General features: G+C 36.2%; 3 protein-coding genes across 4 annotated transcripts in view; 2 read left to right on the forward strand and 1 right to left on the reverse strand.

Moving 5' to 3' along the window:
* Positions 1–1,213, forward strand: part of LOC112524585 (ALBINO3-like protein 1, chloroplastic) — an 11,172-nt gene extending 9,959 nt beyond the window's left edge. Inside the window, exon 11 of the mRNA XM_025134474.1 lies at positions 802–1,213. Within this exon, the coding sequence (XP_024990242.1) occupies positions 802–861 (60 nt within the window). The 3' untranslated portion in view covers positions 862–1,213. The remainder of the gene's footprint in view (positions 1–801) is intronic.
* Positions 1,214–2,084: 871 nt separating this feature from the next.
* LOC112526006 (AP-1 complex subunit mu-2-like) lies at positions 2,085–7,773 on the reverse strand. 2 transcript variants are annotated; one of them, XM_025136378.1, is made up of 12 exons: positions 7,698–7,773; positions 7,311–7,568; positions 6,622–6,768; positions 6,329–6,391; positions 6,072–6,248; positions 5,897–6,000; positions 3,831–3,938; positions 3,312–3,408; positions 3,126–3,223; positions 2,721–2,862; positions 2,449–2,571; positions 2,270–2,368 (listed from the first exon to the last, which is right to left on the reverse strand). In XM_025136378.1, exons 2-12 carry the CDS (start codon positions 7,437–7,439, stop codon positions 2,270–2,272), a joined length of 1,287 nt encoding a protein of 428 aa, XP_024992146.1. In that variant the 5' UTR covers positions 7,440–7,568; positions 7,698–7,773. The 2 variants fall into 2 exon arrangements, with proteins under 2 accessions (XP_024992147.1, XP_024992146.1); XM_025136379.1 differs by lacking the exon at positions 7,698–7,773 and having other exon boundaries at positions 2,085–2,368; positions 7,311–7,645.
* A 2,451-nt stretch (positions 7,774–10,224) lies between these two features.
* On the forward strand, positions 10,225–16,155 carry LOC112525864 (anthranilate phosphoribosyltransferase). Its single transcript, XM_025136160.1, has 10 exons — positions 10,225–10,651; positions 11,212–11,694; positions 11,776–11,933; positions 12,425–12,508; positions 12,595–12,647; positions 13,012–13,093; positions 13,218–13,325; positions 14,248–14,371; positions 14,487–14,572; positions 15,669–16,155. The coding sequence occupies exons 1-10, from the start codon at positions 10,234–10,236 to the stop codon at positions 15,888–15,890; spliced, it is 1,818 nt and encodes a 605-aa protein (XP_024991928.1). The 5' UTR covers positions 10,225–10,233; the 3' UTR covers positions 15,891–16,155.
* The last annotated feature ends 136 nt before the right edge of the window (positions 16,156–16,291 follow it).

The raw sequence follows: 16,291 nt of genomic DNA on the forward strand, positions 1-16,291 counted from the left end.
GGGGGGGCACAGTGGCGGATGTAGAAATTTTGGTTGTTGGGATCGGAATTTAAGTAATATGGCTACATGCTCACGTGGTTGACGTTGTCCTCTATAACCCTAACAATTAATAATTAACAAAAAATTAACAATTATACATTACCTAACAAGCTCTAACCCTAACAATTCACAATTAATATAAAAAAATTATATAAAAGATTAACAATGATCTTGGGCTAAAAAAATTATGGGGTCAAACCTTATTTTTATTGGGGGTCAAAACACCTTATATATTTATAAAAAAATTAATTTTATAGTATAAAAAGCAATTTTTTTTGGAACTTTATGGGGGTCATTTGATCCCCGAAATCAACACATAGATCCACCCTTGGGGGAGCTTTATGTAGAAAGCCAAGTTTTTTTTTCCAAACATGTCTCTCCCAGTTAAAAAAACACCTCCTTCCGTCTATGAATAAACCCTCCCAAATAAAAACCTTCCCTACCTACACAGACATATTAATCTATGCGGACAGTTTTATCCATACAGAACCTCAGCTATTTGGTCGGTTTTCTAAGTCCTGTATGGATAAAGTTGTCTGAGTGGATTAATCTGTCTGTGTGGATTGAAAAAGTTTTTGTTTGGGAGGGCATTCTCATTGGGGAAAGGAGCGTGTTTTTTAACTGATAGGTGCAGGTTTGAAAAAACAAAACTTGACTTCCTGCATGAAGCTCCCTCCGTGAAGCTTACTGAATAAGCCATTTTTTTATATCATTAAGCCAACTACCAAACAGCGCCTAATACACTCGTATGTTATTTAACAGGAAAAGGCGACCACTCGTACAGCAGACACAGAAGAAGAACATCAAGACGAAAGATCATGAAGAAGCAGCAATCGAGATAGCAGATGCAAACTGTTGTACCACCACATCCATATACGGTAATAGGAGTACGAAGAGGATCATGGTTTAGGTGGCGAAAACGAAGCCATATATGCATATCATTCGAGCATACAAAAGGTAAAAGTATATATAATGACATGACGATGAGCTTCTTGAGATGTTCAGAGATGAAGTATTCCTTCTTTCAACTATAGTTATTAGGTTACGAGGACTTAGTACACCGACAGGCATTCTTTTGTACCATCATAATTGTTGTGTGTTCTTCTTTGCTTTAATCTACTTCCATAACAAGCTTTTTTGCAAAATGCAAAGAAATACAAAGACTTGTCCTAAACAACAACATTTTTGGTTATGGAACCATGTCAATTACTAGCAAAACAATTGTAAAATATCTGGCAAAAGGACGGGATGACTTTGTCCAAATGTTTAACAGATTCAGGTTTGATTCCCTCTGCCTTGGCTGCTGAATCGGCTCACAAAATTTGTAATACCCTAGTTTTTATACATGTTTCATTTCAGTGTTTTTAGTATTAAATACAAGTATTATGATCTAACTAATGGGTCGTTTACCAAATGCTTACTCAGGTAAGCGTTTACTAAGTTATATTACCTCATCGGATGAATATGGCAAGGATTAAGAATTTTACCCCATAAAAGTAAAGGCAAGGACCGAGAGTCTTATCCGGTAAATAATGGCGATAAATCTTACCATGGTTAGTGCTTATTGGGTAAATTGTTACATATGATGTAGTTTTCGTAGACTAAAATCTTACCAGGTAAGTAAGCGATATCATTGAATTTTACGGTTAAGTGCTTACCGGGCAAGTATTTTGGTAAACGGTCCCTAAATGAATTAAAAAGGCCCCAGGTGACCAACATTAGCAACTACAAATCATCATATTTTAAATGACAAATAGCAAGTCTAGTAAGTATGACAATTATAAGCAAATAATGCAAAAGGCGGGATGACTTTGTCCAAATGCATAACAGATTCAAGTTCGAATCCTAGTAGGTTTTGAATCCTTCCGCATTGGCCGTTGAGTTGGCTCATAAAATGTCTTTCACATGTTATGCCTAAGCATCCGTGGCTGAATGGTTAAAGCACCTAACTCATAATTGACGAATTCCTCAAGGGCAGGTTCTGTGTGGACCGGTTAAAGTTATCATTAATCAACTTTTTGTTCAGATATTGCAAATTGGGAAAGAAGAAAAAAATGGTATTATATGTGGGAAAATATTTGTGGGTGAACATGAGAAAAAGATGTTTCTACTAGTATATTGTTCAAAACAAATACAAAAATATGGGAGTGAACTTTGGTTCAACAAACAAACCAACTTAGATTAAATACAAAACACTCTTTGGATCTTGGACTTGGATTATGATTTCATTTCACATAAGTCTTAGTTCGTATTCGCCGGCCATCGTTATATATCGCACCCATGGAAGAGCCTGGTACCCGCTTTTCTCGATGATCTTTAGGTAACGAACCTGCGATTACCCGCTTTTTTCGAGTTAAAATTTCTTGTTACATCGAAACTATGATTGAAGATGCAACGAGAAAGGCTCACCTGTATTCCTGAAACTGTGAAATACGGTATCTCGAACTTCACACGGATCGGGGCTTTTCTCTCGGGGGCTGCTTCTTCGTCTATTATACTTGGAAGTCTGAACTCCGCTCTCAACATGTATTCCTAAAACATCCACATTTGAAAATATTTAATTGGAACAGATTCCCGCCCGTTAGCTTAAACCACTTCGGAAATTGAACTTTGACTAATTGACTTGGTCAATGCTTCAAAATTGACAATTCAAGATGAACAGCATATATGAAAAAACTTACCTTACCACCTGGAAATGATTTTATTTTCCAGCAGAGCGCGTCGTTTTCTGGTGCGTATGCAGCTGATCCCATGGAAGTCCGAACATTTGGATTCGTAGCATCAGCGGGCACAGGGAATTCAATTTCCACATTTGTTGCAGTGCTGCCAAGTCAAAGTGGCAAATCATACGAGTGAAACTTGTGTTTTAGCCGGTAATCCCATATTCCAATGGAAAGGGATAATAGATCAGAGATGCAGTTTTATCTCTTCAAACGTGTTGGAGTCCCACACCGGTTAGATTTGGACCATTTCTCCTACATATATATTGGAACCTCTCCTTTCTCCTCAGGGGCTCTTTTGGAGAGTGATATGGGGGTTCCATATATTTTCACAAAATGAATATGGGAAGAAAATTAGATCTATACCTACGCTCCTTAAATTGGCTCCGAGCTTTCACCATTATTTCCATACGACTTCTAGAATGCCTTTCGATTTGAGCTTCCACCCATATCAGAGGCTTTACCTGAAAGAAATCATACGACTCCAATATAGTTAGTAAGGAAACAGAGGGGGAGTTCCTTGTTGAGATCAAGGATGGGAATTGCAAAAACCTGAGTACTAAGTCGATATGTCATGAGGTCAAAAGCACCATCAGGAGGTACAAAGGATATCGTCCGATCATTTTCAAAACGGGCCAAACGCACACACCTACACCAAAGTAGCACATTGGCTGAAAATTAGCAGCAGATAGTGATAAACAAAACTATGTGCCCAAAAATGGTCAAGGAAGATCAAGTATCCTGAGGCCACTAAGGGTCTGTTAGCACTTTAATGAGCTTAATGGGACTCATAGCTTATTCGGTCAGCTATGCATGACCGTTTGGTAGTGGCTTAATGATATAGATAGTGGCTTATTCAGTAAGCTTCTAATGGAGCTTTATGCAGAAAGCCAAGTTTTCTCCAAACCTGTCCCTCCCAATTAAAAATCACGCGCGTTCCATCTACGGAAAACCCTCCCAAACAAAAACATTCCCAATCTATACAGACAGATCAATCCACAGAGACAACTTTATCCATACATGACTTAATGGAAAACCAACCAAACAGCCCCTAAGGGCTGGACAACTTACTGATGAAACTTGATGTCATCCAAGTCAATAGCTTTTCCCTTGGTAGATCGTCCTTGTGCCTCCAACAATACTCTATCATTCAGCCCAAGCTTACATTCAGGCATACCACTGCAAGAAATGAAGCAATCACTTTTAGTAGTTAAGGAAGACCTTGGTGTTTCTGAGATGTTTTTGCAACCATGGCAACATGGATGTCGAAGAAGGCAGAAATGGTATTAAAACCATCAAACATCAAGAAGCTTGAAGCATGTGGGAATGAGGCTTGTGGCTGATTATTAAAGTTATCTGCTCAATAACTGAAGTATGTTTACAAGTTCTTTTATATGTACATGGTTCAAAATTAGATCTCATCATTTATTACTATATGTATTACTCCATTAAATATGACATGAAAACCAAGCACCCCACAAGCCAAGGGATGGAATGCAGAGTAAATGGAGCGTAAAACAATCCTCAGTTGGATTTGATAGTTGTATGATAATTTCCACTAGGCAATGATATGGGAGTCAGGTGTATACACAATTCATAACCATGAAGACCATGACTTGTACCATGAGGAGGGTGTTAGAAGCAGCGGTAAGCCACAATTCAAGAGGAGGGCGCTTGGTTCCTTTCATGGAATGTTGGGGATTGATCGTTACATTGATGCTGTTTGATTAATACTGGGAAATTATTGCGATTATCCAACAACATCATGGGGAAATTATTTCGATTATCCAACAACATCAATGTAATGATCGTTCTCATTCCCACTGCCATTGCCATTCCCATTCCCTGAAACGAACCAAGGCCCCCCTAACTGATTGTTGTTGATCAATACACATAAGTGGATAAACTAAACACCGTGTAGAATTATAGATTACTCCATTGAGGTTTGGATCATCTCTTCTTTCTCTTTATGAAAACTCTGAAGGCTATCATTTTTCACGCCAGCCAGACCCCCATATTAACCAGTAGGGATCCCAAGATATCCTATGATCAAAGGCTTTGTGATTGTCACAGACTGGTATTTGGACCGGCACCTTTGGGAGCAAAAGACCCTGACAAACTAGTGAAGTAGCATTTATTTAGTTCAGTCAAGTTTACTATTTTCTGTGTGGTTCAGTTTGTGTTTGGAAACAGTACTGACTATGAGAAGTAAGTGATTATATATCTTTGTGGTCTTCTCAATAGTCTATGCAATTGGTACTTAGATTGATTTCTTTTGAGCTTTATCTTCAAAATGGTAGCATATACAAATATCAGGTATGACCTGAAACCTATAAGGGACCACAGAACAAGGATAAAGGGTGTGTGTGTCCATGTGAATATGAAAACACCACTCTGTCGTATTAACTAGTGTTTGAGGTGGGATGAGAGAGGGGCACAGATAAGAAGCAGTTTATGGGACAGTGCTTTGTCTTGGTGAAAGCGCAACTGCATATAGAAAACACAGAAGCTAAGAAATCAATTCATATAACGTATCTCCCTAGTTTCACCTCAAACCTATTTAGGGTGTCAAAAGGAATCGAATCTACAAATTTAGTCTTCCATGCATTAACAATATTGATCAAATAATATACTCCCAAGTCCCATCAGCTTATGGAAGCAATGGCTCTTCGATAATCCTTAATTAACGGAACATATGGTCTGGTAACAACTTAGTTCATAGCAAAGAATCTGCAAAGTTAAAAAAATAAAGGGTGTTCTAACAGAAGAGATAAAAGCCAGGTGCTTGCACGGTGACTGGTCTGTGGAATAGTTTCCCTTACTTTCCTTTTTTTTATATTAGCTCAGTTTCCTTTCATCTTTAGGTATGCTTTTCCTTCTTAATGAAATTAGCAACAAAGCTTGTTAATGTTTATTTTTAGTATTTTTTGCGTTGGAGGGATGTGCAAAAAATTCAAATTATGGGAATATCTTCTGATATCAATAGGATCAATGAAAGAATTTTCTTTATGCCAAAATTCCCTCAAGAGCACCTAGAATAAGCTTGTTTAGTAATTGTATGCATTAGAATACCTGGAAATTACAAGTTAATAACACAAACAAGACAAGAAGAATAAGAACAAGGATAATGAAGTTACCTCAGGTAAGTCCGCATCTTCAATGCCCCAACAACCTCTGACCTAACTATTTGACCATTACTGTTGACAAGTATATTCACACTCTCCACAACATCCAAAAAGACCTGAACAAGGCAAGAAAGTCCTTTTTGTAGTCTCGTCTCCATAATTACCTAACTTTGACAAGAAGACCTACCTCATTCTTCTTGTATCGAATCCCTTCACTACGCCAGGACACAGCATTTGTGACAGCCATGGGAGGCCTCTGGGAAACTTCCATCCTGTAAGCATCAGTCTTGATAAACTCGCTGAGAATTTTAGCTTCAGTGTATTGAGGGTAACCAAAGTCCATCATTTCATCAAGCAACTCATACTACAAACAACATGAGGCTTCAGGTTTTATCCTTCATATAATGGCATATTTAGTGAGAGTATATCGTAAAATATGCATACCACTACAACAAAGTTATCTCTAAGTGATTCCTCCTCTAGCTCCTCAAAGTAATGCTTAAATACCTGTTGTCAACAACAAACACAAATTTGATACATATATATAATGCCTTGTAAGGGTAATATCAAAATATTCAGCTGAGTAAAAAGATTCTGTAGGGGTCCGTGGGAAGAGGGAGGGGGAGTCTTAACAAGTGTTTGAAAAGTTTCTAGGATCACATGTGACTATATGTCTTCCTTAAGTTACAAACAGAGAAAATGAAAGCTATTTCATCCAATTATCAAACAGTGCTTACGTCAACTACACGATGTAGAAACAGGAGAAGGCTAGCGGCATTACAGTTTTGCCTCGATGCAGTCATTAGATACACATTGTTGTGTTGTACAAACATGTAGGTGACACCATTATCATACACAACAGGATCTTGAGCATCTGGATCACCCTGAAGTTCATCAATACACCATAAACAAATTAGACATACTCATTTGCATGCACATATTCCATAAAAGGTATTTCCAACATAAATATGCATGTAGGATCACTTGGTTTACGGTATTTTAACAAGATTTATCCAATTCGGAGCTGAATATAAAACAGAGCTCGTCCTCTTGATTATGATCTGGGTTTGGTTTCAATTTTAAACTAACCAATTCAGCTCAAAGAATAATTTACTATTCTCTTAGCTGTTCCTACACTTTATAATACAATAAATACAGAACCGTACAATCAATAGGTTGAATAAACTTGCGAGTTTTTAGCATAACATATTTTGTCTCGATCAGATCACAATTCAGTACGACATTTATCCAAAACCTGCTAAATAAGCATAATCTAGCATAGCATTGTGAACATCTTACCTTGACTGACCTATAACACAAGTTAAGAGCTAATATTGCTTCACTTTTTTCCTTAAAACACTTGCCATGATAAACTAATCTACAATCTATCAAAACACATAAAATAAATTGAATCGACAAAAAAAACCTCTTTTTCTATGAGTTTAGCGAAGAAACGTTCGGCCTGGACTGCAGAGACATCGCCACGGTAGTCACGCCACACCAGAACTCGGCCCTTGATGTCCAGAAGGAACAGCGCAGAGGCCGCCCCTGCCATCAATTACTCGAAACCGATAGATCAGATCCGTATTGATATACAATATTGGTATTGATTTAAGATCTGCTTTCGAATGGATCCGCCGTCAAATCAACGAATTTTCCTATAGATCAATGCTCCATTACTTATCTGCAACAATCCACAAAATTGAAAACGGATTTGAAGACAATTTAGAGGTCCGATCGGTATGAATGGTATGCTTTGTATGTGTGTTAGAAATGGAAGTTAATGCTGAGAAGCTCTGGTTATGGAGTCTACTTTTCACGCTCCGCTGTCCCTGAGTTGCAGGCTTGCAGCGGGCTGCCAGTTGGGCTCAGGCCTGCTGAAGCCCAATACATACACCTATAAGCCCAAGCCCTATTAACGAAAATTGGGCCAAATTGAAACAAAAAATGAATGGTTTATTTGAAAAAAAAAAGTCAAATTTTAGAATTTTATTTTTGATTATAGAATAAAGTTTGTAGATATTTTAGGGTCTTCTTTACCTAATAACATACAAATAAAGGTGTGGATTCGATATAATCAGATACAGGGAGTTTCAAATATCGACCATACATGTAAAAAATCAACGGTGGTAATTGAATCGGTTCTTAACTTTTTTCTAATGGGTTATTTGGCAGTTGCTGAATGGTTTTGTGCATAATGATTAAAAGACTTTCATGATATAGTGCAAAATAAAATATAATTGTTTGGTAATTGTTTATAACAAAATTAGGGCACTGAATGATTAAGGGAGACCCAATATACAAAATCATTCAGAGGGTTTTAAAACCATTAAGAGACATACTTTTTTTTGCCAAACAATATCCACCTCTTAATGATTCAGGTGTTGTTTCTTAATGGAACTATTAAGAGGTAAACAAACAACCCCTAAACCAATTTTTGATTGATTTGATGATCGGTCTAGATTTCGAAATAGAAAAAAGTTAAGGTTTGAGATTAGGTTTTTACGGTTTGTCATAACCACCTCTCTTTCTCTTTCTCGAGCATCGACATTGACCCTCAACCTCACTCATAACGAGCATGAAGTGACCCCAGACCCTACACCACCTCACCCTCGCTCGTATGTTAGGCCCACACAACCATTGTTTGTGAGGCTTTTTGTCGTAAAAGGGAATGGTAGTTTTGAAGAAGGCAATTACAAACCCAAGTTCTTGTAGACGACTCTTCTATAAATACACCAGAAGTGTACTCGCGCAATGCAGCAGGACATATCTCGATTTTAATGTTCTATTTTATTATTTGTCTCTGTCGATGTTATAATACGATTTTATGTGTTTTTAAAAAAACAATAATGATTTTATTTTTAAATAAAATATAAATATGAAGATATCGTAAAATTTTGAAAAAAAAATATATATCAATGTTAGTATCAAATCAACTATTTAAAAGTTCTCATTTTTTAAACAATTTCTTTAATTTGTTTTTTTTTATTATACTTTAATTTAAGTTTAATAATGAAATAATTTATTTTTGGTTTACTAATATAACATTTTATAAAGATAATAATTAAGTATTCTGTTATAACTCAATGATTATTCTAATTATATTTTAGATTTTTTATATCTAAAATGATATGTTTATCCTGTATTTGATTATTTTTATCTGCAGTTAGTTACACGAATTCAGACATTGAGCTTTAATAGGTTGTACTTACATACAATCTACCTGTAATCTTGAGTTTTAAGTAATATTCATCAATAAACAGTACTTTATGCATAAAAAGTGGTTTTTAATAGTTTTTGTCAAATGCTTTATAATATAGTATAGAATAGATACACAGGAAACTGGTTGTACTTGATCATTCAATTACAATTCGAAGAAATTGGTCATGTTAGCAGTTTTGTAGACAGAGGGAAATGGTACTTACATTAATCAGATATATTCAATCTATATGAACGACATGATTTCTGGTTTCTTTGATGTTTCACCAATGGTCATTAGCCAACGACGCATGGCCTCGTAGGTTTGTCAGATACACGCACACATGCATGTAAATATCCATTTTACACACATGTCAAGTTTTCAAGCAAATAACAATATACATTTAGTATGCAGGCTATATAAGACAAGTATGGAGCAATAAACAGTCTCACGTTAGCATGCTTTAAAACAACAATCAGATTAGACAACACAGTACAAAATCTAATTTTCATTCCAATAGTTTCATCCAGTCACTTTTAAATGTATTAAATACATTACAAACAATTACTACGGTTCTATTAAGTATAGTCTTATCATTCTATGTACTAAAAGACTTCCTTATATCTATGAGGTGGACAAAATACACCCCCTGTATATATATTCTTAAATGCATCACTATATACTAATTTTCTTATCACACTCATCAATATCAAATTTTATTTTTTACGTTTTTACCTGATTCGGACACAAAAATAGTCATGTCATATTCAACTTACCAAACGCAAAATAGACGATTAATCAGTCTCATTGTAGTTGTATTTACCTATTAATAGTTCATTAGGAGTCAACATCTGAATCGTTAAGTGGTGAATCTTGTTTGGTCTAAATTTTTCCGGATTATTTTGTATCTTTGGCCTCCTTTAACCATTCAGCACCCTAATTTAATTATAAAAACTACCAAACAATTATATTTCATTTTATACTATATAATAAAAGTCTCTTAATCATTCGAACCGTTTAAATGGTTAATCATGCCATGCCATGGGCGCACAAATCCTTTTACAAGATCCGGTCTACATATTTAAATATTGTTCTATCCGCCTTATTTTTAATTTTCAACTGATTTTTCGCGTAGATAAGTTCCGATTTCATGTTTGGCCCAATATCGAACAGAGATCCGAAGATCGCTATGAAATCTCTGCTCCACAACACAATCCCCTCGATCAACAATCCGTCTCGAATCAAAACCTCATCGATTGAATCACACAATCGATCGTATCTTCAATTTCCACCAACAATTGATCCAAAATGCCTCTTATATCGACAACGAAGACGCCAATTAACCATCAAGGCTGTGTTGAATTCAGCTTCAATTGATCAATATTTTGGACTTACTGAATCAGATGCACGCAATCCTACTTTGTCAACTACGTTTCGGAGACCAAGGCATCGGGAACCTAACAAGACGGTGTTAGAAGCTCAGACTAGGGTTTGTACAGGGCCAACGCAGACCAAGCCACTTACAGAAGAACAAGCTTTTAAGGTTTTGGATACCATGCTAAGATCTGGTAAAATATTTTTGTAGTACTTTTTGATTGATTTAATTTTTCTGATGATATTGCAAAGTTTGCACGATTTCATGATGTATATCTTATACTTGTTGCATCGTTTCAGTTTAATTAAGTTCAAACGAAGAAAACTGTCTCTAGCTGCCAGCCCGTTTCTAGACACAGTTTGATTTTCAAGATCAAACGGTTTATCAGATTGATGTTAGTTCTTCAAATTTTCTGATGCATCTGATTACAACATAATTAATAAAATACAAGTATTAGAAAGTTGAAGGTGCTAAATTTGCTAAGGCTTGCTAGAACGAATTATTTTTAACGAATAGTGAAAATATAAATGCAGAAGGAACCATAGTACTTGGCATTGCTTGTGCAAATTTCAGAACATCTCATGTTGCAAACTATTAGGGTTCTTTTTGCATTTTCACAAGAATGGTAGTTTATATGTAGTTAGAGGTCAAATTAGGATGCAAGCATAAAGATGTTTTTGAAAAGCGTTTAGTATAGTATCATATAGCCTTTATAGCAAATCAGTTATATATTAAGCTTATGTTTAATGTCAGCCAAGGGAGAACTGAAAGATGAAGAACAGGTATCAAAGGCACAACTGGGAGCATTCTTTGCAGCTATGACGATTCGTGCCAATGCATTTCCAGAACCAACTCAATGGAGTGAAGGGGAAAGGCGTGCAATGGATGCATATTGGCCACATTTGGTTCGAACGCTACCTTCGGATATAATATTTCTAGCTGATCCAGAAGGTTCTATAATGAGACTTGGGAGTTCAATTGGGCCACAATATGTTGGCAATGGAAGTTATGAAATGAGACTCGTAGGTGCCCTGAGGGAAATCTTAGCCGGTGGTCATCTTGGGTATGAAGAAGTTCAAGGTGTTCTAAAAGAAGTTCTTCCACTGAAGTTGGAACACGGTACACCAGACGTTGTAAGTGAGTCACTATTATCAGCGTTCTTGATAGGTCAACGAATGAACAGGGAGACAGACCGCGAGCTAAAAGCATACTGCCTTGCATTTGACGATGAGCTTGGTACTAGTTAATAAAGTGGGCAACTGAAAGATCATATTAAGTGTGAATGTTCTATTTTGATATAATTTTATGGATCATTAGGTCCTGTGCCGGTAGCTGATGTTAGCTCATTGACTCATTATGGTGAACCTTACGATGGAAACACACGTTTCTTCAGGAGCACACTCTTTGTTGCTGCTGTTAGATCCTGTTACAATGAAGCATCCCTTCTGCATGGTGTTGACTGGATGCCACCAAAGGTTTTGTGACAATGTTAAACTGGCCATTATTGAAATTTGTTATGGAAAAATGCATCAAAATGCAAAGAAGTTTGCCTTAGTTCCCATTTAATGTAACAAAGAACCTTTTCCTCAATTAATGTAACTAAGTTTCAAAATTCCCTATTTATTGTTACAAAAGGTTCAAAATTGTATCTGATCTTGTAACATTTGATGACGTGGATATCAAATTTATAGTCCACTTCGTCGTAAACCTTTAGTAAGCGGGTATCCACGCATCAAAAGTTTTAAGTTCAGCAAGGTATCGGTCAAAATGGGTACAAACTACAAAGTAAGATATTTTAAACTCTGTTACATTGATTGAGAAAAAGAAATTGTTACACTGAATAAGAACTAAACCAAACTTTGTTGCATTTAGCCAGCATTTCGTGTTTGCCCTTTTTTAAATGGAATGAATTCTCCATTTCATATAGTAGTACAACTTATGCAAAATGATATGGTGGCTTTGACAGGGTGGCATAACTGAGGAACAAATGCTTAAATTCATGGGAGCAAATACTAATATAACACCATTGCAGGCTAAAAAGCTTCTTGAGGTCTTTGTTATTTCCTACATTTTGCTTCCAATGCAATTGCTTTTCTATTTTCATGATGACATGCTTTTGAAAAAATGTATTTTCAGGATGAAGCAGTTGGTTTTGCTTATGTGAGTCAACGGGATGCTCGCCCCTCCTTGTAAGTAGACGCACAAGACCCATTTTGTTCATTGTACAAAAATGCAAAATCATTGAATCTAATATGATAAGCGCATATGCCATAAAATAATTATTGCATAAACTAATATGAAAAATGAACTCTCTTGAGTTGAAGTTTTGATTGTTCAAAATTGATAATTAGGAAACATAATAACAATTATTTGAAAATTAAATAGAAGTACTAATCCAAATAAATCACGGGCCTGTTATTTTCTTGGCACTCGAAAAATGGTCACCCTGTACGCATACATTTTGGGTACACCTACTCATATCGTTCAGGTACACCCACAATAAGTGCAATTTTTTGCTAGGTCTGACAAGTAATATCCATATGGTTTATGCAGATATTCATTAATTGAGATGAGGGAACATATAAAGAAACGCCCATCATTGGCAACAACTGAAAAGGTTCAGCAATTTGTGAGGGTAAGCTTGCATTTACTTCTCTAATGCTCAAATCCCCTAAAATCATGTACAAATACAGAAAATCGATCCTTTAGTTTGCATAATGCAGTAAGAACTTGTAAAAACAATATGTTATAACTTATAGGCTACAGGTAAAGAAGCAATCGTTGCAGGATTCTACCATGAAGGTTATGAAGAACCGCTTCTAATGCTCATGAGACGAAGAGGTGTTCAAGCTGGTTTGGTGGTGAAGGTATGAACATTTCGGTAGTTATCATGTCGTGTCTAATCCGGAACATGGTAAACACTTGACATACAAGAATCACTTCTAAACAGCCTCTCTGCCGCTTGGGGGTAGAGATAAGTTTTGTGTACATCTTACCCTCCTCCAACCCTACTCAGGGACGGACCCACTGTATTAGATATGGTAGCACGGGCCACCGCTTTGTTCCTCCGTCGTAATGTAAAAAGTTATAGGGTTGTGAAAAGTGCCACCGTACCATTTGTTGTGTGCCACTGTATATATTTTGGAACTAGAACAAGAACACAAATTTCCCTTGGTAGAGTTGGTTTGCAAGTCTTAACTTCCACCCCAGCTCTGTGTTCGAATCTTGAATCTCATTTTCTTAACTTTTAGCTTTTAATTTCAGATTATTATGTTTCATTTTTTTTTTGCGATAGAAGACTTGAATCCAGCACCTCACTTATGAAAAAACAATGAACTAACCAACAGACCAATGATGATTTTGTGAAAATATACATATATTTGTTTCTTATAGTCAAATGATGCCACTGCTTGAATTTTTTTCTAGGTCCTTCTTTGACCCTACTCCATGTGGGATTCACTGGTTTGGTTTGATGTGGTTGTACTCCCTCCGCCCCCCAAAACAATTGTCCACTTTAGAAATAAATATCTACTTTCCAATTCCACCCTTCATTATGAGATGGAGATTTTCATTACTCCCTTCCATTAAGGGTAAAATTGTCTTTTAGTTAATTAAAAGGTGTAATAATTACACATTTCTAGAATATTGTTTTTTTCATTGTGGACATTTATTTTGGGATGGAGGTAGTACAGGAACTATTGCTCTAGTAGTATTAGCATCTTTGCGCTAGTTGCTAAAGCGTTATTCAAATCTTTTTGTCAAGTAAGAAGTGGAAGTTATTAAATGTAGGGGGAAGAAGGGGCGCTTTCAATGACAACGAGATTGCGATCAGTAAATGCGTCAAAAGGACTTCCTGTTAACTACTGCTCTGGTTTCCGTTCACTCAACACCCCATCAGCATATGACGTGGACGGTACGTGCAAGCGTACTCTGTATCATGTTGATGTCTTACATGCTGTAGAAGCTTAGAAGCTGTATAACTAAGCTTATCAGAACTTTGTATGTTTTCTATTTGGTGGTATTTACAGGAGTGTCTCGTGAAAATTTTTCCTTAATAGTGGACGCAAAGGAGTATGGTTTTGAACCCTTGGAGACTCCAAGAACTGATAGATCGGTAAGATTTTAGGCTTTTTATGATCTTTTTGTTTAATGAAAGCTGTAGTAACTAGTAAGCATAGGGATACCAACAAGATGAGTACAACATCCCCTATCCCCACTTTCGTATTACTTGATCTTTGTTGTTATCGTCAGACCCATTTTGGCAAGAGATAGGACAGGCATAACAAAACGTGTTCCACGCTTAGTGGGACGTTTAGACTGATTAAGTACCGAGTGGGACAAAAATGCCGTTTTCTTGTCCCACTAAAATAGGTGGAACAAAAACCAGGAAGATGGCCAAGATTGGTAGATTACTAAAATGTTCATGTCATATTAAAATTCTAAAACCTTGAAGAATTCTTTCATCTGCCTACCTCATTTTGCATACGAAATGCACCCTAAGAGCATCTCCAACAGATCCTTCAAAATGGAGAATCAAAAGTTCAAATCTCAAAATAAAATTTATATTCATCTCCAACGGCTTCTCTATTTTGGAGATTACAATTTGAATTATATTATTAAAATATTCAATACCTTTCATAAAATATTGTTTTTTCTCTCTTATATACTTAATTTTAAAAAATCTCATTGGTAGGAAGAATAAAAAATAATTTTTCTTTCATAGTAATCATTTTTTGGAGAGTTCTCCATATTTGGAGAATTCACCTAATCTCTCCTACTTTCTCCATTTTGGAGAAGTTTTTGGGGAATCCGTTTGAGCAAAAATCCTCAAGATCTCATTTTGCAGAATCTGTTATAGATGCTCTAAATTAAGTCCCATATGGACAAAGATGTATGTATGCATTAAGGTTTTTGTTTGGGAGAGTTTTTCAATAGATGGAATGGACATGTTTTTTAATTGGGAGTGATAGGTTTGGGTAAAACTTGGCTTTCTTACTTAATAAGCCACTTCTATATTGTTAAGCCACTACCAAACAATTATATATAGCTGAAAACATAATTTGCGAGTCTCATCAAGCTCATTAAGCTGTTAATAAACAAGCCCTTACCCATCTACCGTTCAAAATGACTTTATTCTCTATTTCTCTCACACAAAAGTTTAGACCTTTGATTGCTGTCTCAAAATCTTGCACAAATGTTTGAAATTCCAGGTTTCAAAGAACATAGAACTGGGATTAGCAGCTTTACATGGAGAAAAAGGACCTGCGTATGACCGGATCGTATTAAACGCCGGGATGGCTGATCACTTGCTTGGATGCAAGGGTGCGCAAGACGTATCAACCGCCCTCGATAGAGCCAGGGATGCAATCGACAGTGGCAATGCTTTGAATCGACTCATGAATTACATAAAGATTTCTCAAAAAGTCAAATAATTTGCTGGTGTGATACTCTCTTTTGATCTCCAACACACATTTATATTTGTCCCCAAAAGGTTTTGTTTATGTACCAAATGTTAAAAAAGTTGGATACTATGAGACATTAAATACGAGCTGAGATGAATTCTTGAGGTTTTTGATTACTATCAGTAAGGGTGTGTTTGGTATCCAGGTAGGACATGACAGAACACGTATTGTATTCGTGCCGGTGTGATATTTTTCTTTTGATCTCCAACACATAGAACACATTATATTTGTGCCTAAAAGGATTTTGTTTCTGTACCAAATGTTACAAAGCTAGATACTATGAAACATTAAATACGAGCTGAGATGAATTCTCGAGGCTTTTGATTGCCATTAGTAAGTTGCGTTTCGTATTGAAACAGGACATGACAGAA

This window comes from Cynara cardunculus (genome assembly GCF_001531365.2).
Source record: "Cynara cardunculus var. scolymus isolate 2C chromosome LG 13, CcrdV1, whole genome shotgun sequence".
NCBI classification, from domain to species: Eukaryota; Viridiplantae; Streptophyta; class Magnoliopsida; order Asterales; family Asteraceae; genus Cynara; species Cynara cardunculus.

Excerpts from the sequence above, each read along its gene's own strand:
- LOC112526006 (XM_025136379.1), bottom strand. The coding sequence starts at position 7,439 with ATGGCAGGGGCGGCCTCTGCGCTGTTCCTTCTGGACATCAAGGGCCGA. Across the intron at positions 6,769-7,310 it reads CTAAACTCATAGAAAAAGAG|GGTGATCCAGATGCTCAAGA; the intron begins GTTTTTTTTGTC and ends GATGAACTTCAG. Across the intron at positions 6,001-6,071 it reads TTCGATACAAGAAGAATGAG|GTCTTTTTGGATGTTGTGGA; the intron begins GTAGGTCTTCTT and ends TGCCTTGTTCAG.
- LOC112525864 (XM_025136160.1), top strand. The coding sequence starts at position 10,234 with ATGTTTGGCCCAATATCGAACAGAGATCCGAAGATCGCTATGAAATCT. Across the intron at positions 13,094-13,217 it reads AGGTTCAGCAATTTGTGAGG|GCTACAGGTAAAGAAGCAAT; the intron begins GTAAGCTTGCAT and ends TATAACTTATAG. Across the intron at positions 14,573-15,668 it reads CTCCAAGAACTGATAGATCG|GTTTCAAAGAACATAGAACT; the intron begins GTAAGATTTTAG and ends TTGAAATTCCAG.